General features: G+C 46.1%; 1 protein-coding gene across 1 annotated transcript in view; it reads left to right on the plus strand.

Moving 5' to 3' along the window:
• The first annotated feature begins 5,373 nt into the window (after positions 1 to 5,373).
• LOC107110145 (interleukin-1 receptor-like 2) overlaps positions 5,374 to 26,119 on the plus strand; it is a 34,907-nt gene continuing 14,161 nt past the window's right edge. The window contains exons 1-4 of the mRNA XM_015410881.1: positions 5,374 to 5,506; positions 15,228 to 15,297; positions 18,626 to 18,878; positions 25,862 to 26,048. Coding sequence (XP_015266367.1) covers positions 15,234 to 15,297; positions 18,626 to 18,878; positions 25,862 to 26,048 — 504 coding nt within the window. The 5' untranslated portion in view covers positions 5,374 to 5,506; positions 15,228 to 15,233. The remainder of the gene's footprint in view (positions 5,507 to 15,227; positions 15,298 to 18,625; positions 18,879 to 25,861; positions 26,049 to 26,119) is intronic.

Genomic DNA, 26,119 nt, shown 5'->3' on the forward strand with positions numbered 1-26,119 from the left:
GGACCATAATGCTATTAAGTTTAGCATTTATATAAATAGGGATTTGCCCAAAAAGACCAGCACAACCACATTTAATTTTAGAAGGGGTAACCGCTCAAATGTAGGAGCTTGTGAAGAAGAAACTTAAAGGAAATATAAGGAGGGTCAAATTCCTTTGGGAAGCTTGAAGAATATTTAAAATTACAATATTGGACACTCAGATAAAATGTATACCACAGGTTAGGAAAGGTGCAAATATGTATTTTAAAAAGCCTGCATGGTTAACAAACAAAATAATGGAAGCAGTAAAAGGTAAGAAGGATTCTTTTAAGTGGTGGAAGGCTAGTCCGAGTGAGGTAAATAAAAGGGAGCACAGGCTTTGGCAAATAAAATGCAAGTCGGTGATCAGACAGGCAAAAAGGAGGAACATACTGCAAAAAAACATAAAGCCCAACAGTAAAAATTTCTTCAAATACACTAGTAGCAGAAAACCAGCCAGGGAGGGATTGGGGCCCTTAGATAACCAAGGGATAAAAGGATTACTAAAGGATGATTGGGAAATGGCAGAAAGGCTGAATGAATTTTTTGCCTCTGTATTCACTGTGGAAGATGGGAGTTGTTTGCCTGCTCCAGAATTGCTGATTTCAGGAGGGGTGTGGAAAGACATGGATTGAGATGACAAGAGAGGAGGTCCTGTGACTGATAGACAAATTAAAAACTGACAAATCACCAGGCTCAGATGGCATATATCCAAGATTTCTGAAAGACCTCAAATATGAACTTGTGGATCTCTTGACAAAAATATGCAATGTATCACTAAAATCTGCCTCCAGTCCTGAGTACTGGAAGGTAACTAATATAACCCCCATTGAGAACTTACAGGCTACTCAGTCTAACACTCTGTATTCACTGTGGAAGATGGGAGTTGTTTGCCTGCTCCAGAATTGCTGATTTCAGGAGGGGTGTGGAAAGACAAGGATTGAGATGACAAGAGAGGAGGTCCTGTGACTGATAGACAAATTAAAAACTGACAAATTACCAGGCTAAGATGGCATATATCCAAGATTTCTGAAAGACCTCAAATATGAACTTGTGGATCTTTTGACAAAAATATGCAATGTATCACTAAAATCTGCCTCCAGTCCTGAGTACTGGAAGGTAGCTAATATAACCCCCATCTTTAAAAAAAGGTTCCAAAGGAGATTTGAGAACTTACAGGCTACTCAGTCTAACGTCAATATTAGGTAATTTGGTGGAATCCGTTATTAAAGATAGAATTAGTAGGCACATTGATGAACAAAAGCTATTGAGGAAGAATCAGCTTTGATTTTGAAAGGGAAGATCTTGTCTCACTAACCTTTGAGTTCTTTGTAGTGGTGAACAAACATGTGGACAAGGATGACCTAGTAGATGTTGTTTACCTAGACTTCCAGAAAGCTTTCGAGAAAGTTCCTCATCAAAGGCTCCTAAGTAAACTCAGCAGTCATGGGATAAGAGGACAAGTCTTCTTGTGGATTAAAAACTGGTTACTTAACAGGAAACAGAGACCGATTTCACACAAGAGCTGCGCCGCAGTCGCGCCTCCCTTTGCCCTGCTTCTATTGGTCAATTTCCCACTCGAAGCCGCGTCCCACTTGAAGCCGCGCGGCCGTATTTTGACCCCCGGCTTCGCCTGATTTTCCCCGCAGTTTCGTGATCCTGTTTTTTGAGGATCACAAAACCGCTGGAAAAATCGGGTGAAGCCGCGGGTCAAAATGCGGCCGTGCGGCTTCTAGTGGGAAATTGACCAATAGACGCGGGGCAAAGGGAGGCACGACCTCGGTGCAGCTCTTGTGTGAAATTGGTCAGAGAGTAAGTATAAATGGGCAGTTTCCACAGTGGAATGTAGTAAGCAGTGGGGTACCAGAGGGCTCAGTACTAGGTACTACGTTTGCAGATGATACTAAGTTGTTTAGGGTGGTGAGAACCAGGGAGGAGGAGGAGAAATTGGATTTATACCCCGCCCTTCACTTAGAGTCTCAGAGCGGCTTACAAACTCCTTTCCTTTCCCCTCTCAGCCCCACCCTGTGAGGTATGTGGGGCTGAGAGAGCTCTTTCCACAACTGTCCTTGAGAGAACAGCTCTGACAGAACTATGGCTTGTCCAAGGTCATCTAGCGGCTGCAAGGGGAGGAGTAGGGAATCAACCCCGCACGCGCACTTAACCACTACACAAAACTGACTGTGAGGTGCTCCAGAGCGATCTGTCAAGGCAAGTGGGTGTCAACATGGCAAATGAGGTTCAACCTGGGCAAGTGCAAAGTAATGCATACTGGAGCCAAAAATCCTAACTATAAATATACATTGATGTTTTACATGATGCAGTCCAAACTAGTACTAACTGACCAGGAAGAGAGATCTTGGACTTGTGAAAATGTCAACTGAGTGTGTGACTGCAATTAAAAAAGGCAAATGCTATGCTGGGAATTATTACAAAGGGGACTGAAAACAAATCAGCCAGGATCGTAATGCTCCTGTATAAATCTATGGTGCAGATTCATTTGGAATACTGTGTACAGTTCGGGTCACTGTACCTCAAAAAAGATATTATAGCATTGGAAAAGGTGCAGAAAAGGGAACTAAAATGATTAAGGGGATGGAACATCTTTCCTATGAAGAAAGGTTACAGAGGTTAGGGCTCTTTAGCGTGGAGAAATGACGATTGAGGGGTGACATGATAGAATTTTACAGAATTAGGCATGGGATAGAGATGGCAAAGAAAGAAGTACTTTTCTCCCTTTCTCACAATACAAGAACTCATGGGCACTCAATGAAATTAAGGAACTACGTCTTCACCCAAAGAGTAATTAACACATGGAATTCACTGCTGCAGGAAGTGGCGGCGGCGGCTACAAGCATAGACAGCTTCAAGAGGGGATTGGATAAACATATGGAGCAGAGGTCCATCGGTGGCTATTAGCCATAAAATATAGATGGAACACTTTGTCAAGGGCAGTGATGCTCTGTATTCTTGGTGCCTGGTGGTCAACAGTGGGAGGGCTTTGGAAGTTCTGGCCCTGCTGGTGGACTTCCTGATGGCACCTGGGTTTTTGACCACTGTGTGACACAAGAGTGTTGGACTGGATGGGCCACTGGCCTGGCCTAACATGGCTTCTCTTATGTTATGAAGGAAACATGGAGTTTATTCACAATGCTTATGAACCAGGTAGGGTGAAGGCTTGCAAGGGTGGGAGAACTACTTAATTCTACCAATGCCCTCTTGTTTCTTTCCAGAAAATTGACATCATTGTCAAAGGCTTTTTAAAAAATTCTCCTTGTATAAACCTAAACCCACAGCTCTGGGTTCATTGTCTCTGTATGCTTCACTTACTTGGCCTCTACTAGGAGTTGGGACTTTCCCTTATTATATTCTGGCTCTGTGGAATGCCTTGCCTGAGGAATTACCTGTCATGTCCCTACGGTTTTGCCCTTCACAAGGGTATGCAGGACTTTTTTCTGTGTGTGCATCTGTGTATGTCTTCATTGTCATCTCTAAATCAAAGAACAATGCTACATAAGATCTTACAGAATACTAGATGCTTGTGTTCCAATGCTCTATACGCAGGATCCCGTTTCAAACAAATTCTGTTTTACAATGTCATTTTAGTGAGGGGAAATCCCCCCAAATGCAACACTGCAGATCTTCTCCTACTATTCTATTATTAGTAATATAGAACTTGTTTTCCAAGCAGTTGCCATGAACAGTCATGCTGCACTTAACCACAGCTGTGACCAGTTCTGTATCATCCATGCATACACTTTATTAAAAATGTAAGAATGTGTTTCAAAGGGCTTTTTTGGGTGTTTTTAAACAATGCATTATGTTTGAATTGGAAGACTTCAGAATCAGAAGTTAGTGTTAGTTTTATATCCAGTTGATCAGGAATTATTTCCTAGCTTAGTAGCTTCAGGCTCCCAGCTTGTGTAACCAGGCTACTTTATTCCAGAGGTTTTTTTTAATTACGCAGGCTTGTTTAAGTCCCGGGAAACTTGTAGAACTGGTATCTGCTTCTGAATACTCAGAGTCCATCAATTTTGATTACTAAGGCGAATTAATAACTTTCCCCCAAGGATGTGCTGGATATTAATTCAACCCCATATTGGTGTGGTCTGGGCATTTAGCAACTACAGAGGCTCCACAAACTTAATTAAAGGCAGCATTTCCCCTCACACATTGGAAAACAGGCTTTATGCCAGATTTTTTTAATGGCAACAGTCTGCTGCTGTAATTCAACTCTAATCCAGCTGCTGCACACCTTTAATAATAGCCCTACCAGGGTAGACTAGCCTGATCTTGTCAGAGCTTGGAAGCTCAGCAGGGTTGGCCAGTCAGTCCTGGGTTGGGAGACGACCAAGGAACACTGGGGCTGCGGAGGAAGGCAATGGCAAGTCACCTCAGCTCATCCCTGGCCTTCATGGGGTGTTGCCACCAGTCCATTGTGAGTCATGAAGCTGCCTTATACTCAGGCCCATAGCCAGGATTTTGTGGGTTGTGGGGCAAACTTTTTTTATGGTGTGGCTGCCCTTATTTGCCATAATGGGGTGTGTGTGTGAAGCACACCCCTCTCCCCCCCCCCTGCAAGATTTAAAGGGCCCTTCAGCTGATCAGCTGGGAGCACCTGGTCTGCAGATCATCTGGAGGGCCCTTTAAATCTTGAAGGAGGGAGGTAAAAGGGCACACACCACCCCCTTCTTCTCAGAAGCATTTAAAGGGATGCAGTGTGCTCCTTTTCGGAAGAAGTAGGGGGGGCTTTAAGGAAGGGGGCTGGCCTTTTAAGGAGACTTGTAGGTCGTCTGTTGCTGGGCAGAGCCTCCAATCGCCGCTCTGTAGCTAGGGGCCAGCTTATACTGAATCAGGCCATTGATCCATTAAGGTCAGTATTATCTACTCAGACTGGAGGGGGGGGGCTCTCCAGAGCCTGGGAGAACTTTCACATCACCTACTCTCAGGTCCTTTTAACTGGAGATGCCAGGGTTTGAACCTGCAGCCGCCTTCAGTATGCAAAGCAGAGGCTCTTCCACTTGAGCCACCATGACCCTACGGTGTTGCGCAACTATTCTTCGCTTCAGAAAGTGGCATCTTAATTTTTCAAAAAGCCAAGGCCAAGCGCCTGAAATATGATTTAAAAGAACTTTGGTCCCACTGAAAGGCCTCCTTATAGGATGTGTCTCAAGCAGGACCCGCACGCGGCCTGAAATACACTGGGAGGGAGCAAAATGCCCCGGGCTCTGAGGCGCGCGGCGTCGATGTGTCAGCTTCTTCCCCACGCTTGCAAGTACACGCCCAACATGTAGGGACCCGGGGAAGAATCGTGGGCGGCGCCCGCCGAGAATCCTTTCGCCCGGGAAGGGGCGCTAGATAAACGGCCGCCATCGCCACCCACGTGAATGGCTCCGCGTCAGGCTGCAGAGAGCCCACCGGAGGATTCCCCGCCGCGGAGTCTGCCTTCCGACTTTCCAGGGTTGCTGGGGAAATTATTTAGCCCAAGGTAGGCAGAGGGGAATGGCGGGACGAGGGTCTCCTGTCCAGCCTTGTTTTCCCGTTCCATTAATAGACGCGCGAAGAAAGGCACCGGGCGGCACCGCTTTTTTTTGTGCTGGACAAGCCGCCCCCCTTGTTTTCCCAGCAGTTATGCAACAGATTCAAAGGCAGTTTACTTTGCTGGGCGAGGGGTAGGGCGAATCCGCGGCTGTTCAGGGATTGGTGTGTGTGGACAGGCTGCAGCAAGGGACGGTCACTTGGGAGTAGATGGGAGATTTCTTCGTGAATCTCGTGAAGTGTGGCTGCTGCATCGAGATGGGCAAAGTTGCACCCGTTGAAATGCCGCCTTCTCCGCAACTCCAACACCTTCTTGGGCTGGGCGTGAGATGCCAACGCGCGGGCTTTCCCATAAGGTAAAAAGAGTTTTCCCAGGCAAGGCTGCACGGGCTCGGCGCCTGGTTTAAACCGTGGAGCCAAGCAACTGCGCGCTCGGTTTGAACATCAGCCCCACAGGCTACTGTCCTCCTGACGTGTAGGTCGTCGGGACCCAGGACTCTGCACGTGCCCAGAGGCGAGGGGCATTCGTCGCTTTAGTCGCTGTGCGACGTGTTCTAGTCGTAGCCATAGTTAACCATAGTGGCAGATTGACCGGGGTGGAGTGGGGTGGGGTAGCGGTATTGGTATGCAGCAGCTGAACAAAGCTTGAGCTCAGTGGCACCTTTAAGACCGGCAAAGTTTTATTCAAGCTATAAGCTTTTGTGTGCATGGAAGTTACCAGTCCATACATGTAGTGAGTAGTAAATTAGCCTACAGCATAATGAAGATGTTTAACAGATTCCGGGACCAAACAGGAATAACAAGCTTACCATTTGTTTGGTTTTAATTCTGGAGGAGGGGGGGAAACATACTGAAAGAAAGAAATATGTCAAAATTGGAGAGTGATGGGCAGAAGTATCCTTAATTGTGGAATGTTGAGAGTAACTAAGATGCTCCAACTGTCTCAAGCATGGAAGTGACCTTACAGTAGCATCTTCTTTGAAGTGGAGGGATTGAGAAGGGAGCACTCACTGGAGAAGACCCTGATGCTGGGAAAGATTGAAGGTCAAAGAAGACGGGGACGGCAAAGGATGAGATGGTTAGACAGTGTCATAGAGGCAACGAACATGAAATTGAGCAAACTTCAGAGGACGGTGGAAGACAGGAAGGCCTGGCGGGATCTGGTCCATGGGGTCGCGAAGAGTTGGACTCGACTGTGCGACTGAACAACAACAAAAATGTTAACCATAACGTTGGTCTGTCTCATCTGGTATCTCGGCAGCCCCTTCACCAGTGTTGACCTAACAGAACTGAGTATGAATTCCATATTTCACTCCTGAAATACCTGCATAGTTCAAAAAAGACTTTTCCATTTCCTCACTAAAGTAGCCCCTAATCCCACTGAGCTGCTAGGTCTGTGCTCTATCTTTCCTCCAAATAACTAGGAATTATCGTCTCTCATTTAAAAAAATTAAGCTATTGAGCCTGAGAAGGTTAAGGATTACGTAGCTGTTGTCCTTCTTGGCCTTCTCCTTGCTCAGCTCCTGCAGTACTTCCATCACAGCCCATTTTTATCCCATCATTCCTTCAGAGGAACTCCTTCCCCCATTTTAGTTCCATAAGAACCCTGAGGTAGAATCATAGAGTTGGAAGGGACCTCCAGGGTCATCTAGTCCAACCTCCTGCACAATTCCCTGCAGGAAATTCACAAATACCTCCCCCTCCACACCCTCAGTGACCACTGTTCTACACCCAGAAGATGACAAAAAACCTCCAGGATCCCTGGCCAAGCTGGCCTGGAGAAAGATTGCAAGTGGCAATCAGCATTTCCCTGGGCGTGTAAGAAAGGGCCACAAGAACTAAGCACTGATGCAACCCTCCCTGCCCTCCCTCTCATAATCTGCCTAAATTCACACAATCAGCATTGCTGTCAAATGGCCATCCAACCTCCAAAGGAGGTAGGTTGGCTGACAGTTAGTGACCTAAGGTCACCAAGCAGCCTTCATGGCAGAGTGGAGGATCAAACCTGGATCTTCCAGATCAAAGTCTAAAACTCTAGCCACTGCACTGGCTCATCCCACTAAAACTCTCCAAAGATGGAAGGGGTAGAGTGACTTTTGCCTCCCGTCTCCCACAACCCACAGTGGCCCCCTGATATGTTGCTCCTCGGGTAGGGGAGCCCCAGGAGCAGTGTGAGAAGAGATTTGGAAGACTGACATAGAACAGGGGAATTGATGGAATGGAACCATCCATTCAAAGTGGTTAAGACGCTGAACTGCAGGAATGGCCATTCAACCTCCAAAGGAGGTAGGTTGGCTGACAGAGTTAGGGACCTAAGGTCACCAAGCAGCCTTCATGGCAGAGTGGAGAATCAAACCTGGATCTTCCAGATCCAAGTCTTAACACTCTAGCCACTGCACTGGCTCATCTCACCTTCAACTTGGATCCCACCAAAAATCTCCAAAGATGGAAGGAGTAGAGTGACTTTTGCCTCCCGTCTCCCTCAACCCTCAGTGGCCCCCTGATATGCTGCTCCTCAAGGGCAGGGGAGCCCCAGGAGCAGTGTGAGAAGGGATTTGGAAGTCTGCCATAGAACGGGGGAATTGATGGAATGGAACCATCCTGTTCTCCCCCAGAGGAAATGATAGGCGGGGTCCCCCCTCCCATTTTTTCATTGTGAGTACTCTTAGCTAGGGCACTGTGGCTCCAGCTGGGCATATTTTGCACACTAAGTGCGCAGATCTCTTTTTTCCCAAGGAAGCCCTTCTCTTCTGGCAAAAACGTCGTATTCCAGCTACTAAAATCTATGGAGTGCTGGTGCTGGAGAGAAGTGCAGTTATTCCTGGGTGACTCTTAGCATGCCTGTTGCAATCGGAAGTGATGAGTGGAACATGATTGCACGAGCGTCCCACTTGTCTAAAGATATTGGTGGTGATAACGACACTTTCCTCCTCCCTTGGGCCATTTTACTAACATTTTTAAAGTTTTAATTTTCTTAATCTTAATAGTCACCAGGTCCTTAAGAATAAAGAGGAAAAGGTGGCAACTGCCAGTGGGTTTCCCCCCTCTTCATTTTTCCCATAGCGGTGCCTAGCTGCCCCCTCTCTGGCTGTTGCAGAGGTGCATACTGTCTCTCTCCAGTGCCGGAGTGCACATCTGCCATTAATTTTTTTATTGATGTTTTGGCAGAGAAGAGGGTGCGTGCGTGCCCTTGTCTTTGCAACCCAGTTGGGGTGGGGGCTGGCTAGAAGGTGACAATTTGAAGTAAGGAAATTGTGGAGTGGGGGAAAGCACCCCCTTCCTCTCCAGTTCCAGTCACCTCTTCAGAACCTGAGCTTCCCACTTGTCTAAAGATATCAGTGGTGATAATGACACTTTCCTTCTCCCTTGGGCCATTTTACTAACATTTTAAAGGTTTTAAATTTTTTTGCTTTTTCAAGAAAGGTCTTAATCACCAGGTCCTTAAGAATAAAGAGGAAAAAGTGGCAACTGCCAGTGGGTTCCCCCCCTCTTCATTTTCCCCATAGCGGTGCCTAGCTGCCCCCTCTCTGGCTGTTGCAGAGGTGCATACTGTCTCTCTCCAGTGCCGGAGTGCACATCTGCCATTAATTTTTTATTGATGTTTTGGCAGAGGAGAGGGTGTGTGCATGCCCTTGTCTTTGCAACCCAGTTGGGGTGGGGGCTGGCTAGAAGGTGACAATTTGAAGTAAGGAAATTGTAGAGTGGGGGAAAGCACCCCCTTCCTCTCCAGTTCCAGTCACCTCTTCAGAACCGGCTTCTCCACTTTAAAAAGGGATAGCTGGGGCAAGGTTACATGTGTAGTGTGTGATTTGGCCCAATGACTGAAGTGAAAGGGAAATGTGAAGTTTTGAACAGAGCTGGTTAGGCTGGTTTTAAGTTGCGCAAACCCTCTCCCAACGCCTCAGGCTTACTACAGTTTTGGAATGATAGGGATTGCCCGGGCTAGCCTGGTTGTGTCAGATAGCGGAAGCTAAACGGGGTCGGCCCTGGCTAGTGTTTGGATGGGAGACCGCCAAGGAAGTCCAGGGTGACGACACAGAGGCAGGCATCGGCAAACCACCTCCGGATGTCTCTTGCCTTGAAAACCCTACGGGGTTGCCGTGAGCCGGCTACGACTTGACAGCCCTTTCCACCATCCCCAGTCCCTTGAGCTGAAACACTTTCTCTCCAAGTGTCAGCTGAGTAAGAATCCACCCAGTTTTGCTGATTCTACCCCACTGTCGTTTTCTAGTATTTTAAGGTGAAATCCTCCCCCCCCCTTTTATATTTTAATTTAACTCCTAGTACTGAGTCGGCTTGCAGGTACTTGTCCCCCCTTGGCCCTCTGTCATTTCTATAACTCTTGAAGCCAGGCTAGTCTTGCTCATTAGATGAATCAATACCTTGTGTTTATTTTTTATTTTATTTATTTAACTTTCAGTTTATATACCGCTCGAACCCCGATTTTTATTTCCTACCTAGGGCCACATTAACTGGGGGAAGTGTTTGCCTACCAGCACCCAGGCAGCTCTTGTTGGCTCTTTCCAGCGGGCTTCAGGTGTTCTTCTTGGCGGTCAACCTCCTGGCGCCTTGGGGCGGGTCTTGCTTCCTTTGGGACGGGTCTTGCTTCCAGCGACTTCCTCTGGCGGGCTTTTATCCTGGGGCGCGGCCACGCGCCAGCCACAGCTTCGGCTGTGTCCTGCTGGCTCTGCCGCGCCGTCACGCCCCCGCGCCTCCATGACTCCGCCTCCGCCCAGTCTCCGTCGCTCAACGTCACTAGATTGCCAGGGCTGCTTGCTGATCGCTCCGCCGCTTCGCTCGCCAACCGCTCCGTTGTTCCGCCGCCGCGGCACACCCCCACAAGGAGGAGGAGGGTGCCCCCTGCCATCTAAGGCAGGTACCCAATTTATCTACTCGCATTATGCTTATTGCGCTTTTGAACCGCTGGGTGGGCAGGAGCTGGGACTAGGGCCGGGAGCTCATGTTCAGTGTTGTTACCTCAGGCGTTTAACTGCCTGCGCCACCGCTCCCTGTTGTGTGACAAGTGTATGCCAGTTAGAAAGTGTTGCAAGGTTGCCGCTAAGGTAGAAAAGCTACACACTCTGCTGGCTGCCATCACGATTGGTTTCTGACACTGCCAACGTGAACTCTTGTTTTGGCTGAAGTGCTGGCCAGCAGTGGCGGTTTTCTCTCTCACACACAAACATCCGTACTGCGTCTTGCTGAAGTTTCAGTTTTATTTATTTAGTTATTTATTTAAACATTTATATCCTGCTTTTCCAGCTTTCCAAAGCCAGTTTGGTGTAGTGGTTAAGGGCAGCAGACTCTAATCTGGAGAACCGGGTTTGATTCCCCACTCCTCCACATGCAGCCAGCTGGGATGACCTTGGGCCAGTCACAGTTTTCTCCGAGCTGTTCTCTCAAGAGCAGTTCTCTCAGGCTTTCCACAGAGATGATGAAAGCAACCTAAAAGAAGCTTATGGTTAGGCAGGAGTGGGAGCCTCAGCACGAAAAGGGCGAGGTCTCTAGTCACCTGCTATGGGAAGAGTCCGCACTAGCCAGACCAGCTCTCTGTCTGCCGATGAAGGTCAGCGGTGCTTTGCATGTCAGCAGCCCTGTAATTGTCCAGAATCTTGTTTTCTTTGGGATACATGTAAAGACAGCGTGTGTCCTAATTAGGATTGCCAGCCTCCAGGGTGCGGGGGGGGGGATTGGAGTTCTCCCAGAATAACAGCTGATGTCCAGACTATAAGGATCTGTTCTCCTGGAGCAAATGTCTGCTTTGGAGGGTAGACTCTATGGTATTGTACCCCACTGAGCTCCCTCATCTCCTGGAACTCCACCCTCCCCAGGCACTGCCCTCATAGTGCCAGGAATTTTCCAAGATGGAGTTGGCAGTCCTAGCCCTAACCCAGCTAAGTACACATGCTGGTGGCAGTGCCGCTGGTGCTGGGACCACACCAGAGGACTAGCCTTCAGGTGTGGTAGGAGATTGCCAGGTGGGACAATTATAGACTGAGCAGCTGTTAGGCTGGAGCAGGAGATGAAGGTAGATGCAGGCCAGACCCTTCCTTTCCCACTTCTGCACCTAGACATCCTCCGGCCACTGGGTGGTGGTAACTTTCAGGTAAGAGACTGTGAGGGAACCCCGTTTGTATAGTTGGAACCATAGTGCTCCACACTGGTGCGGTCATGAGTGCATAGAATGTTATGGTTGTGCAGAAGTTGTTTTAGTTTGTACCAGTTTGTGTTTAAATGTGCTTTGCTGCTTTGGAAACTGAAGTAGGCACTTGCAGGGGTACTATCAAAACAGGGGTAGGAAAGGGCAAATACGATGTTAGGTTCAAGCAGTTAGACCAAAGATATCTGGGATTAAACATTTGAGTGCTGTTGTGCTCCATCTTGCCAGTTCCTAAGTCCATGGGACACAGAAGAAGGAGGAGGAGGAGATTGGATTTATACCCCGCCCTTCACTATCCGAAGGAGTATCAGAGCGGTTTACAAACTCCTTTCCCTTCCCCTCCCAACAACAGGCACCCTGTGAGGTAGGTGGGGCTGAGACAGCTCTGACAGAAACTGCTCTTTTTTCAAGAACAGCTGTGCCAAAACTGTGGTTTGCCCAAGGTCATCCAGCAGGTGCAGGTGGAGGAGTGGGGAATCAAACCCGGTTCTCCCAGATTAGAGTCCACGCACTTAACTACTACACCAAACTGACTCTCAGGATATGGTGCCAAATCTTGTCTCTTCTCTTTTCAGGTTATAGTTATTGATTTCAGGTTGGTGATAAATAACTGCTGTAATACATCATTTAATCATTGATCTGGAATGTATCACTGGGGTCTGGCTAGATAATGCATTGGAGGGGACAGAAGATGTCATGCTGGTTCAACAGATTCCAGTTGGATACTCTGATGAGGAGGTGGTAGCATGGCATCTGCAAAGATAGTCAGATGGATGAGCTAAGGAGTTGTATGCATCTGATCCTAGTATGGAAGCCAGGAAGAAACTAGATATTCCGTTGGTGTTGCACCCATCCATCTTGCTTCACAACGGACCTGCTTGACTGAGCTTGTAGAAACGGTGGCCCCGGTCACATGGGCTGGATATCGCGGGGGGGGGAGGCGTGGCTAATTGCCCGGCGCAGTTTGATCCGTGATTACGCAATCAGACGTGCTGGTGGCACACCATGGGTCCTTCCCTCGGCGCTGGCGGGTAAATGAGGGACCGGAGGGGAATGCTGCGCACCGGCGCGATCACACCATGGGCGTCTGGAGGCAGTCCGTGGCAAATGTTTACTAGTACCTTGGAGGTACTAGTTTTTTAACGCACATTGTCGGTGGTAAGCCACGGGTGCGCTCCACTTCTCAGATGTTGGGGTGTGATCGCGCCTGGATAATCTGCCCACCATCCGTGCCTCTCCCGCGGCAACTTTGCCGTGTGACCAGGGCCGGTGTCGGAGTTGGCATTGGCTTTCCATAGGCTTTTGGTTCTGGGGGACTTGAATACGTGCTTTTGTTTCGTTTTGTTCAGTGCAGCTGAGCACTTCATAGATTCCATGATAGTAGTGGGTGTTTTACAGCTTAATTAACATTCCCACACACTCTTCAAGGGTGTACATTAGAAGACCTGTTGTACATTTTGAAATATGATCTGAACGTTGCATTCACCTTTTTCACAGTCAGAGAAGGTGAAGGTGTATGCCAAGGATGGGCAGATAATGTTGCGTTAATGGCTGATTTGACAGGGAAGTTACAAATTTTACCCAGAGTTCAAAGAAGGGGTCCAAACCACTACTAACAACTACAGTAGAAAGTCATCTCTTTATTGATTGACCATGATCAAGGAAAGCATCTATTCCTAAGAACGTTCAAGACACTGACACTGTTACATTGTTAATCTTTGGTTCTTATAGTAAGTTTAACATGACAGGATGGCAGTAAGATATAACCAATCAATGCATGTGTGATGGACTGCACTTTTTAAAAGCTTAGACATGCTCTACAAACAGCTAACGGACTGTGAAGGCTCAATTCTTCACAGAAACAGAGAGCCTTGAATGATGGGCTGCTCCAAGTAATCTGATTGATTAGCATTAGCTGAACAGAGAAAGACTTCTGAACTGGATGCTGAGAATTCAGTCTGATTTCAGCCATAGCTGAGAAGAGTCAAGTACTGACAGATTTGGAATTCAGCCCTGATTGAGATTAGTTTAACACAGACAAAGAACTGGGGAAAGTTGGCAAGGATGAGTGCTTAGTTAGATGGAGACTCTCATGCGAGCCAAAGAAACAGGATAGATCTTCTAGTGAGAGGAGAATTTCCCTACCCAGCCAAAACAGGGATTTAGCTCTGAAGAGTGCAGAGATCCCTGATCTGGAGTGGTTAGAAACTGCCTTTAGAGACCTTAAGAGTTAACACTCAAGATGAATACTGATGTTTCAAGAGAAGGCATTTGGGTCCTGGAAAGATTGTACCAGCCTTCTGCAAACCAAAAGAGTCAGAGAATACTCAAAGAAAGTGTGCTGGTGTGTTTGGAAAAAACTGGAATAAAAGCATCTCAATATAAAGATTTAAAGAAGAATAAGAGAGAAGATATTGGATTTATACCCTGCCCTTCACTACCCAAAGGTGTCTCAGAGCGGCTTAAAAATTCCTTTTCCTTCCCCTCCCCACAACAGACACCCTGTGAGGTAGGTGGGGCTGAAAGAGCTCTTGACAGAAACTGCTCTTTTTCAAGAACAGCTCTTATCAGTACTACGGCTTGCTCAAGGTCATCCAGCCAGGTGCAAGTGGAGGAGTGGGGAATCAAACCCGGTTCTCCCAGTCCACGCACTTAACCACTACACCAAACTGGCTAATTAACTCTGAATAGCTTAAGAAACTCTCATTAGCCTGAACCATAACAACTAACGTCTGTGCATGTAGTGATTTTACCTCAGAGTTATCTATATTGAGTTACCACAGAAATTTTACCCCTGATTTCACCAGACCTTTCCCCTCTGTGTTGAATAAAATATTTTGTTAATTTGGAATATAAAAAATGCCATTTAAGTTGTATAAGTTAAAGGGGGCACCAGTTCCTTCCCTCAGGTTCCTGGACTGAGCAAACAGCCAAAACATTACACTGTGACAGGATGGGACAGCCAGAATTCTTCAGGAAAGAAGAAAACAGAGAACTAGGATGGCTCAATCACAGAAGGGAAAGAAAACTGGAGGGAAAATCTTGCTTCTGAGGGAGGGAAGTGGACGGAGGCATCATAGCGTGCCTACTCAACATTGCACTAACTCAAACAACAGAAAAGCAATCTTCCTTCTTAACATATTATTTCTTCTTAACATATCACTATCTTATCTTTGGTACACTACAAGTGCAATACAAACTGCTGACTAATATAGTTTAAGAAACTGTGTTAAAGGTTCATTAAGTTAGTTTGCTCTGTCAGACGAGAATGCAGACTTTTGGAGACTTCAGCTAAGAACACAGATAACAGTGCTGGCTCATCACTGGGTCAAACATTCTCCTCAGTTCTTTACTTGACCTTCACTGACATGGCTATGCCGTGGCGCATTCACATTTCACCTTTCCCCCCTTCAGATTCCCTTGTTTAAAATAAATGCATACTTGAGTTTGAAATGTGCATTGTGCAAGCTGCAATGCAGAGATTATTGATGATATGTCATTTCCTCCTTAGTGCAGCATGAAAGTGACCACGTTATTCTCCTGCAGTTTAACAACAGTCTTCCTTTCTTCTATTAAAGCAGGTATGTTGATAAGCATTGAAGCATTTTCAAGTGCCCAGGGTTTGCAAGACATGCTCAGCCAGTCTGTCTAATACCATGGCTAAATGAACCTGAGTTCCTCCTATTTGCTGAAGTCCACAGACCTTCCGTTCCTTCCCATTCTGCTCCCCCTCCCCCCGTGCCCACCAAATTTGTGAGAAAGTTGGCAGGGCTCTTGTAAAGTAGTGCTTGTTAACAGCTGCCTTCATTCAAACGAAAGGGTTTTCCATGGCAGCAAAAGCAGCCAGAGCCACCTGGAGGATTGGTAACCCCTGGCTTTTCGTTTCCAGTGTGTGGTTCTGTTCTACCTTCAGGCATGACTGATTATTGCCCATGAGCTTCTTTTGCAAAGCAGAGAGGGAGCTTTGTTTTAGTCTTAGAATCCAGGGAGCAGGGCTGTTCCATGAGGGGAGGTGATAGTTCAGGACTAGAAACCCACCTACTTCTCCTTTGGGCTTGCTATCTTTCTAGTTGCTGGGCTGTGGTTCCAGCCAAATGCAGACCTTGACAGATGAATGGCCAGACTCTGAATAAGGTGGCATGGTATGTTTCAGTGTAGTTGCCATGTGATTCTTTTGCAGAGCAAGGAGGGTGGTATTGTGTTTGGTTTTGCCTCCTGTGGCAGCCATTTTGGGCTTGGCTCCACCTCCTCTGGCTGCCATTTTGGGATGATGCTCACAGCCCCCTTTCAAAATTCTAAAGGTGCCCATAAGTTCAAAAAGGTCCCAGTCCCCTGCGATATTGCTCAGTTTGCTCTTGCAACAGAGATTCCATGTGGCACAGAATAACCTGGTTTTTCACCCTTGTTAGTCCTGGTTTCCCTTGCACATCAGATGCAGGTTTCATCCCCAAACACACATGCATTCAGACATACACACACTCTCTCTCTCTCTCTCTCTTGTCCAGCCATCTTTTTAACTTCCTGGTGCATATGTAGCAATATTTGAATTCTTTGATAATACTAATTGCTGAAGAGTGGTTGTCTACACTGAAATACTAACTGGCCTTGAAGAACTTGGGGTGAAGGCTACTGAGTAGTTCAGGTAATTTTCAAATGCTCATCAGGAAAGCAGAGCACCTGCCCCTTGTTTTGGCCTAATGTGATAACAGTGCTACTGACCCCAGTTTTTTTTAAATCTCAATTTTTATTGGTGACACTCAAGAACACCTAGCCAGTTCACTGAAAAATGCAAAGGTTGTTCACTCAAGGTGTACCTTCCCTGGTGGACACATGAAGATGACCATTCCAAGAGAGCCATACCAGGAAAGTTTTTAAAGATCTTTTAGAAAGTGGAGTTTTTAGCAGGGAAAAAAAACCCCAGACTGATTTGAGCAGGAAAGGAGGACACTATTGTGTTAAACCCCCCCCCCCCACACACACACAAAGGCACATAAATGGAGTTGCTGAAATGGAGAAAAATCTCCATGTGAAACCTGTTCCCTTTGTACTGGTGCTTAGGACTCGGAGTCAAGAACTATCCCATGTCCTACTGCTTACTGGACTTTAGAAAGATTGGGACCCCTGCTCCCCAACACACTCACTGGTTTTAGTCATACAAACCTTATTTGCATCAGTGTTCTCTGTGCCACTGACAGAAAACCTTTGCATACATACCTGACCATTTTGTGCATAATATATATTCATATTTATTTATATTTGGATTTATATCCCGCCCTACCCTGAAGGCTCAGGGCGGCTGACAAGGGCACCATGTGCCAAGGTTACAACAATAAACACATAATTTAAAAACAATAGATTACAATAAAATACAGTAACAAATTTGCAATACAGATTTAACCAAGATGGGTAGATCTTAAGCTCCATAGCAACTCCCTGAGATCTTATCATCCAATCCGTGCCCAGGCACCTCACTCCCCCCGTAGGAACCAAACAATCATGATGGTAATATGACAGTGCACAAGAGGCGGAGGTGTAATAGTGGTGGCGGCGGCTCCTACTTAAAGGCCTGGTGGAAGAGCTCCGTCTTGCAGGCCCTGCGGAATATAATCACGGCATAACTGTCTGTTAGGTTTTTTTAAACTGGAATACCTGATTTCATCCTTTTAGAACTGTGTGTAATCTCTCAGAACATTTGATTGCACTCTGTACAAAATCCATGCCACCTGGTACACTACTGCTTCATCATGCCGTAAATAGAACCAGGCTGCTTCTGTTTTCATGCAAGGTGTGATCATTTCCTGTGTCAGAAAAGCACCTTAAGTCCAGGTGCTGTGAGCCACGGTACATAGACCCAGCACATCAGCCACTCTCACAGTACAATCCTAAACCCACTTTCCTGGGAGTAAGGCCATTAAGCAGACTTCAGTAGGATTCTGAGTAGCCTTGCTTAAGGCTGCACCGACAGAGTTGTTAGTCCCGATCCTGGTCCCTTCTACACTCTCTTCCCCTATCCTCCACTTGCAACAAAGCTATGCTGGTCATCACTAAAGAAGAGCGGAGGCGTCTCCTGCAAAGCAGCTCTGGGAGCAGAACGTATTTCAGTTATAGTAGCGCAAGTGTGTTAGTGCTGTGACTCGTTTTTCAGATTTCTCCATTGCTGGCCCTTAAGGCAATCTGCACTAAAATATTAATAATCACTGGCAACAGCATCAAGCCCATTGGCAATGAGATGCTCCCAAGCCCCTGTAAAAGAACCAGTGTGGTGTAATGATTAGAGGATCTGGGAGACCCAGGTGTGGATCCTGACTCTGCCTTGGAAGCCTGCTGGGTGACCTTGGGCCAGTATCATGGTCTAACCTACCTCACAGGGTAGTTGTGAGGATAAAACAGAGGAGCCGAGAATCATGTCAGCTACTTTGGGTCCCCATTGGGGAGAATAGTTGGGGTATAAATGAAATAAATAAAACAAATTAAAATTGCCATTCATCTATTAGTGTGCATAATTTGGGATACTGTGCTTACAAGAATGCTGTTTGCAAACTGGAAAGAGGCACATTTATCTAGTTAAAGACTATTTGTGTGTGTGTGTGTGTGTGTGTATAAAGATGAGTTGGTTTTTATACCACACTTACCTCTACCTTAAGGAGTCTTGCAGCAGCTTACAATTGCCTTCCCTTCCTCTCCCCACAGTGGACACCCTGTGAGGTAGATGGGGCTGTGAGGGTTCTGAGAGAACAGTGACTGGCCCATGGTCACCCAGCATGCTTTGTGTGGAGGAGTGAGGAATCGAACCCAGATCTGCAGACTAGAGTCTGCTGCTCTTAAACACTACACCATGGCTTTCATATTGGTCTTTATGAGTGTATATTTACCGCTGAAATTCTCTCTTTAATCTTTGTTTTTATTTAGATCAGTGCAGTGTGTACAATTGGAGCAGCAAGTTACAGCATTTTGTACTTGAAGGCCAGCCTTTGGCTATCAACTGTTTGCCAGACAAAATGCTAAATCTGGAGCTCGAAGAGCACAACTTGACCTGGTACCGAGCTGGTGATCACACTCCTGTGTTGGAAGACCCGCATTCCCGAATTCAGCAGCGGGCAACCTTCATTTGGTTCCTTCCTGCAATTTTAGAAGATTCGGGGTCTTATGAATGTGCTATAAGGTAAAGTACTTTAGCATAGACCTCAATGTTTTAAAAGCGAGCTTGAAACTTAAAGGTAAATTAAATTTTAAAAACTTAAATAGAATTACCTTAAGAGCAAGTCTTAAGAGTATTTTTGCCTGTTCCTCACCTAAATTATGGGTACGGTAGCTGAATTTGTTTGATTATACTCAGGCCTTCCAGATCTTCCTGTTTCCAAACTCTCAAACAATTGGAATTCTGACTAGGGATAGGCACAAACTGAATTATGAACTGAATTTTGTGATGAGCTGAGCTGGTGTGTTGGTTCGTGAACTGCGTTTTGGGCAGTTCAGCTGTTCACGAACCCTCATGAACTGCCATTGTTGGGGGGGGGCAGTTTGGTTTGTAATAAGGTTTGTGGGCCAGACATGCTGGTGGCCAGGGCAACCACTGAGAACCCTTTAAAGCCCCGCTGCTGCCTTTTCCTTTACTCCTGGAGGTGTGCCGCCGTGGCATCACAACCCAGGGAGGGAAGGGAAGGCATTTAAAAATGCCCACCTTCACTTCCCGGAATGGCTTCTGAGTTGCCTTGCAGGAGCTGCCATGGCTTCCGTGGGGAGGAGCGAAAGGCATCGCTGAACTAATAGATGCGAGCTAGTTCAGCGAGCCCTTTGTTCTCCACCCCACTTGGAAGCTGCACAAACCTCATGAACCTGAACCGGTGTGGCAAATGGAAAAGTCTGTGGAGGTTTGCAAACCATGAACCACCACAAACCTCCATTTTCCTGGTTTGTGCCCTTCTCTGATTCTGACTCCACTTCTTTAGAATCAATTAGCAGTAAGATAAGGTTAAATATTCCACAGGTGACAAGGAGTGCCTTGATATCAGGAACCAATAAGCAGGAGAGGCCACATCAAGCATTAGTTTTTACTATAGAATGAAACAAGAAGTGGTGACCCATGATACTCGTGGGGGGGAGCTCCACACAGAGGAGGAAGCCACCACAGGTGAGCCTTCTCCCCCACCCCTGCCTGGCCTCGATAGCGAGGCCCGTGTGGCTCTGAGCGGTCAGGCCCACCAGACCTTCCCTGCCCCCTACAGCAATGGTGGCGAGGCCTGAGCTTGGTCCGCCAAAGTCTTCTCCCTCCCCCCTCCCCTAGCGCAGTGGCGGTGAGGCCTGGCCGACCCACCAAGGTTCCCCCCCCAGTGGCGGCTGTGGCAACAGCGAGAGCTGAGCGGCTCATAGTTGCCAGCTGGCCAAGCCTTCTCCCCCCCCCCAGCGGTGAGGCAGTTTGCAGAGTGTTTGCAGAGCGCAGGGAACGCTCTTTTACTTTTGGGGGGATTTAAGTATCCCCCTATAGTTTTTTATAGATTTGCCCCAAATGTGGAGGAAAATCTCCCTGCCCCCCTGGTGACCCTGATGTGCGGGTTTAGATATCCACACGCGGGGGGCGCCTTGACTATTAGATATATAGATTGCATCTATTAGAAGATCTTTTTTTCCCCTTTGGAAAACATTAGAACAAGCCTACATTAACACTCCTTTATGAACGTTCATTTGTTTTCCAAGGGCTGACAAAACAAACCTGATTAGCAACAGCAATAAGTAATACATTTACTACCATAACACCTACATTTTAGTAGAAAAGCACAAGAGTCCAGTAGTACCTTAAAAACGACAACATTTTTGGCTGGGTATGAGCTTCCATGAGTCACTGAAGTGAGCAGTGACTCACGGAAGCTCATACCCTGTCACAAATTTTGTTAGTCTTTAAGGTGCTACTGGACTCTTGCTGTTTTCTACTGCTACAGATAGACTAACATGGCTACCCAACTTGATCTACTTACATTTTAGGATAGGTGTAACCTAACCTGACCTGCATAGCCCAGTCTAGCTCGATCTCATCAGATCTCCAAAGCTAAGCAGGGTCATCCCTGGCCATTATTTGGATAAGAGACCACTAAGGAATAGCAGGGTCTTTACGCAGAGCCAGGCAATGGCAAACCACCTCCGAATGTCTCTTGCCTTGAATGTTAGGATTATCATATTCTGAAAAACAAAAAAGAAGACTTATTTCCTGACAGACTATTTCAAACAAGTGATCACTATGGCAGATCTCATTTTAAAGACCTTTACTATTTAAGCTGTGATAACTGCTACTAACTAGGAATATTGCTAACCTTCCAACACAAAAACAGGACATTTTCATCAGTTTTTTAAAAAGAGACCAAAAGAGGACAGACACCAAAAAAAGAGAGGACATCTGATAAACCTACTTATGGGGTCTCCATAAATCAGCTGTGACTTGATAGCACAATAAATAAAACTCTATTGGTTCTAGTAAGGTTTCCCATTGCCTTGGTTGTGTGTGGCCCTCTGTTTAATCCTAATAGTCATCTAAATAGTTTCAGACTATGAGAAAAATTATATACCATAAACATAGTTTTGATTTAACAGGGCTATTTTTGGGCAGGAACGCACAGGAACGGAGTTCCGGCTGGCTCCCGAGTTGGCCACGCCCAGCAGGAACTCATTAGCATAATAGGCCACACCCAACAGCAGAAATTCATTAGGATTGGCTACATTAGGGGTGTGTGGCCTAACATGCAAAGGAGTTCCTGCTACAAAAAAGCCCTGGGTTTTTACAACAAACAAGGTAAACAGAATAAGAAGCAAAAGGTGGGTGTGGCTGGATGACCACACTTCTGGCAACATGGGGGTGCAGCCTAATGTGCTAATGAGCTGTGCTGGCAGGGGTGTGGCCTAATATGCTAATGCATTCCTGATGTTGTGTGTGGCCTATTATGCTAATGAGTTCATGCTGGGCTTTCTCTACAAAAAGAGCCCTGGTTTGAATACTTAAACAGTATACTTCAAAAGCCAGTGGTCTGAGAGCAGTGGGTTAGATCAAAACTGCCATCAGTGGACCTCAGGTCATGGAACGGCTTTCTTGCCTTCTCTTTCTCTCCATGCCTCCTCCATGTACATCTGTCTGGGGCTGAAAGGAACACAAACAATTTTGAGGACAAAAATGGGGGCTAGGCCCATAGTGGAAAAAGGGCATTGGCAAAAATTGCCACCCCCCTCCTCTGCCAGTGGCAGTTGCATTCTGCTGGTCTAAGTTTTTTGTTAGGTTGAAGAGCACCATTGCTACTCAGTAATCTTACAGCCCCACCGCAGGATGAACTGTGAGACTAATTTCTGTGTGGCTTTTTTATGGCTTGAAATCTGTGATTTGACCACATGAGGGTGCCACTTACACACTCATGAAACTCCAGGATAAAGACCAGGTTATGTAACTACAAATAAAGATTTTTTAAAGTGGTTTAAAAAAAAAAAGTATGGTAGAGTGTATGGAAGCAGTATGTGTTTTTATTTTCAGATGATTAATTTGCAATAGAAACTCTAAGTTGTTTCAGCTTGAGCCCTGTGAACTGTTTCAGTTGAAGACCTTGGGTTTTTTTCTTTAAGAGCTCTACACCTGCAAGTAATAATTAGCTACCTGCAAGTAATAATTAGCTATTTGGCCTTGATTGGCTGGCAGGTTGTTTCATATTGCTTTTCTTTAGAACTCACTCACTGGTCAGATCATGTGGGTCTGAGAGCTTGAAACCTTGTTGATGCTGCTATGTTTGCCTTTTCACTGTCACCATGCAGTGATTTGTTATTTTTTAAAATCATCTTCAATAAACTTTGTCGGGCTGCCCAAAAGCTGAAGTGTGGAGCGGTGTTGTTGATGGGTGACTCCCTCCCCTTTTCCAGAGCCAAACCGGAGCCTGAAGAGGTGAGCCTTTACAGAGCAGAGTGCTTTGAGTCCTGCCAAAGTAAATAAGCTGCCCCTTGCCAACTTGAGGCCTGGAGCCGCTGCAGACTTGGCAGGAGAACCAAGAGAGAAGCTCCTGGTTCACACATGGTGGCAGCAAAGCAGGATGTGTGAACCAGGAGCTTCTCTCTTGGTTCTCCTGCCAAGTCTGCAGGGGCTCCAGGCCTCTAGTTGGCAAGGGGCAGCTTATATACTTTGGCAGGACTCAAAGCACTCTGCTCTTTAAAGGCTCACCTCTTCAGGCTCCGGTTAGGCTCTGGGGAAGGGGGGGGAGTCACCCATTAACAACGCTGCTCCACACTTCATTTTTGGGGAAACCCAACAAAGTTGAGTGAGTTCTAAAATAAATCAATATTAAACAACCTGCCAGCCAATCAAGGCCAAATAGCTAATTATTACTTCCAGGTGTAGAGCTCTTAAAGAAAAAAACCCAAGGTCTTCAACTGAAACAGTTCACAGGGCTCAAGCTGAAACAACTTAGAGTTTCTATTTCAAATTAATCATCTGAAAATAAAAACACATAATGCTTCCACACACAGAGCAAATGAGTGTGTATGTATTCTTGATATTCTAGTTTGGAGGAATTGTTTTCTTTGGCCTATTTTGGGGATAACCCTTTAGGGGCTATGAGATCTGAATTCAAGATAAGGGTCCCAGTTATCTGTAGTTGGAAGTATTTTGGAACGGCAGCTGAATTTTCCATAGTGCTTTGGTGTATACCAAACTTGAAGTATCTCCAGCATTTTCAGACATCTCTAAGAATCACTTGCATGTTGGGACAGGAGCCATCAGCAGGACCTTTAGAGATGGGGGCACCTTTTCAGACCTGAAACCCACCTTTTACTCTCAAGCGTCAACATGTGACACCCCAGTCTGATAACATTACCATCACATGATGGGAAAAGGAGGAGCCAGAGTGATGATCTCACCTGTGGGGAGGGGAAGTCACTGGAACAAGCATCTGCAAAGCCTTGTAGAAGCAATAAGAGGTGGTCAGATAAAACGGGGGGTGGAAGAGAAGGGGAGCTTTTGCATATTTATTTTTTATTTTACAATATTCATACCCTGTCTTTATGCCCTCATAAGGGCCACTAAGGGAGCTTACAAATTAAAGCATATGTAATAAAAAAACCAACAAAATTACATCGTTAGAACAATTAAAACCAGAGCTAAAGTACATACAAAAATATAAAAATAACAATGAAAGCATGTACAGAACACCGAAGGGCTGACTGGCAGTGGTGCAGCGGCTGTGCTGAACTGCCTGTGGGGATGAGAGAGAAAGCCATGAGGGTTTCCTGTGTACTAAAAAGGAATCCCGTCCACCCACAAGTGATTCCGCCTTACTCTGATGCTGTTCTTCTCTGCATGTGGACAAGGAGGCAGGAGGAGTGATTTCCTCACTGTCTATGCATGTGCACTCACAGCAGGCCCTCCTAAATTGCAGAAAATTTGCACCTCTGCAGGGACTCTCAACCAACGCTCCCTCTAAGCTGTGGAGTCTTGTGAGCAAAAAGTTCTACTTTGTGAGCTACTGGCATTAAAGTTGTGAGCGAACGATTTGGCTACTGCATGAATTAGTTTGCTCTGGAGCCCTCCTTCCTGAGCTAAGACAAAAATGTCTGAGCCGGAGGATAAAAAGCTGTGAGCTAGCTCACACTAACTCAGCTTAGAGGGAACACTGACTATGACCCGAAGATCTTTTTCCCTCTCAGACTCAGCAAGTTTGGTCTATTCGCCTATATTTGAAGTTGAGATTTTTTGTCCCGATGTGCATCTCCTTACACTTACCAACATTTAACTTCATTTGCCACATTGTCTCCCAGTCAGCCAGTTTGTGGAGATCCTCTTGGACCTCTTCGCAGCCATCCTTGGTTCTCACCATCCTGAATAATTCTTTGTCATCTGCAAACCTGGCCACTACACTGCTTATCACTTGTTCCAGATCATTTATGAGCAAGTTAAATAGTACTGCCCCCAAGACTGCTCCTTGTGGGACCCCACTGCTTACTTCCCTCCATTTTGAGAACTGTGCATTTATTTCTACTTTTTGTTTCCTGTCATTTACAGCAATTTTTCATCAATGAGAACCCATCTTCTTATCCCATGACTCCCAAATTTACTCAGGACTTTTTAGAGAGGTACCTGGTCAAAATCCTTTTGAAAATTCAAGTATATAGCATCTACTGGGTCACCATTCTCTTCATGTTTGTTCACTTTCAGAGAACTCCAAAAGGCTTATGAGGCAGGACTTTCCTTTGCAGAAGCCATGCTGGTTTTCCCTCAGCAGGCTTTGTTCCTCTCTGTGCCTAATAATTCTATCTTTGATAATAGTTTCTACGAATTTATCTGGGACAGATGTTAGGCTGACTGGCCTGTAATTTCCTAGTTCCCCTCTGGACCCCCCCCTTTTAAAATCAGTATAACATTTGCTATTCACCAGTCTTCTGGTACAGTGGCTGAATTTAGTGATAGGTTACATATACACTTTGAACATTCTCGAAATGCATGCTATTTAAAATTATGGTACCTGTAGCCAGGAATGTTTTTTTGGGGGGCATTTAGGAACATTAGGGGGCAGTCACTAATTAAATTAAGCATAATTTAGGTTGATCAGGGGGAGTGAAACTGACCAGAAGCGGCAGGGCACCTCCCCTTTCCTTCCCCAGCCTCCTGCCTATGCGAGGATGTGGGGCACCAGGGGTCTGGCATCCTCCCAGGGAGGGGCAGGGCTTGTCTATGGTGGGGCTCCACCACCAGATGCCCCACCACAGCTTCAGGCCCAAGTCTCTAAAGACAGAAAGGTGAATGAGAGAGAGGGTGGGCTACACATGCAGCCAGAGTTGTGCTGGTCCCGTTCTGAATAGGACGTGGCTATATAAAGGCTGTGCATGAAGCTCTATTGCTGCTGTCCATTACGAACAACAGATTTATACTTGGTCATCTCTGGGATATTACTCATGTGGGGACTAGAGTAAGTTCTAAAGACTACTGAGGCCACCTTTGCTTTCCCAAAGCACATATTCTGCAGTAAAGCGAGCTCCTTTATCGAATTAAAACTGCTATAGTATAAAGAGTGGTGAATTTTTCAGCATTTTCATGGTGGCGGGTGGCAGAGGAGGTTGCACGTTCTATGAATGCTGATGAACTAACATCCTATTTCAAATGAGCTAATTTCTTTCTCTTTTTTGCTGTAGGAATTCAACGCATTGCAGCAAAATGTATTTTAAATTATCAGTCTTTCAAAACACTAATGGTTCGTGTTTCAATGCCAAGTTTGCCCTTCTTCAGGATGTGATCACAGCATCAAATTCAAAGATTGTGTGTCCTAATCTGGATTATTTCAATGACAAACCCCCCATTTTAACCATTCTCTGGTACAAGGTAGACACACTTTCCAGTTTTCTTCAAGCATATGCTTAGCGATCCTGTTGAATTTCTCAGTGATAATAATT

This window comes from Gekko japonicus, unplaced genomic scaffold, assembly GCF_001447785.1.
Source record: "Gekko japonicus isolate JY-2015 unplaced genomic scaffold, Gekko_japonicus_V1.1 scaffold353, whole genome shotgun sequence".
Classification (NCBI taxonomy): domain Eukaryota; kingdom Metazoa; phylum Chordata; class Lepidosauria; order Squamata; family Gekkonidae; genus Gekko; species Gekko japonicus.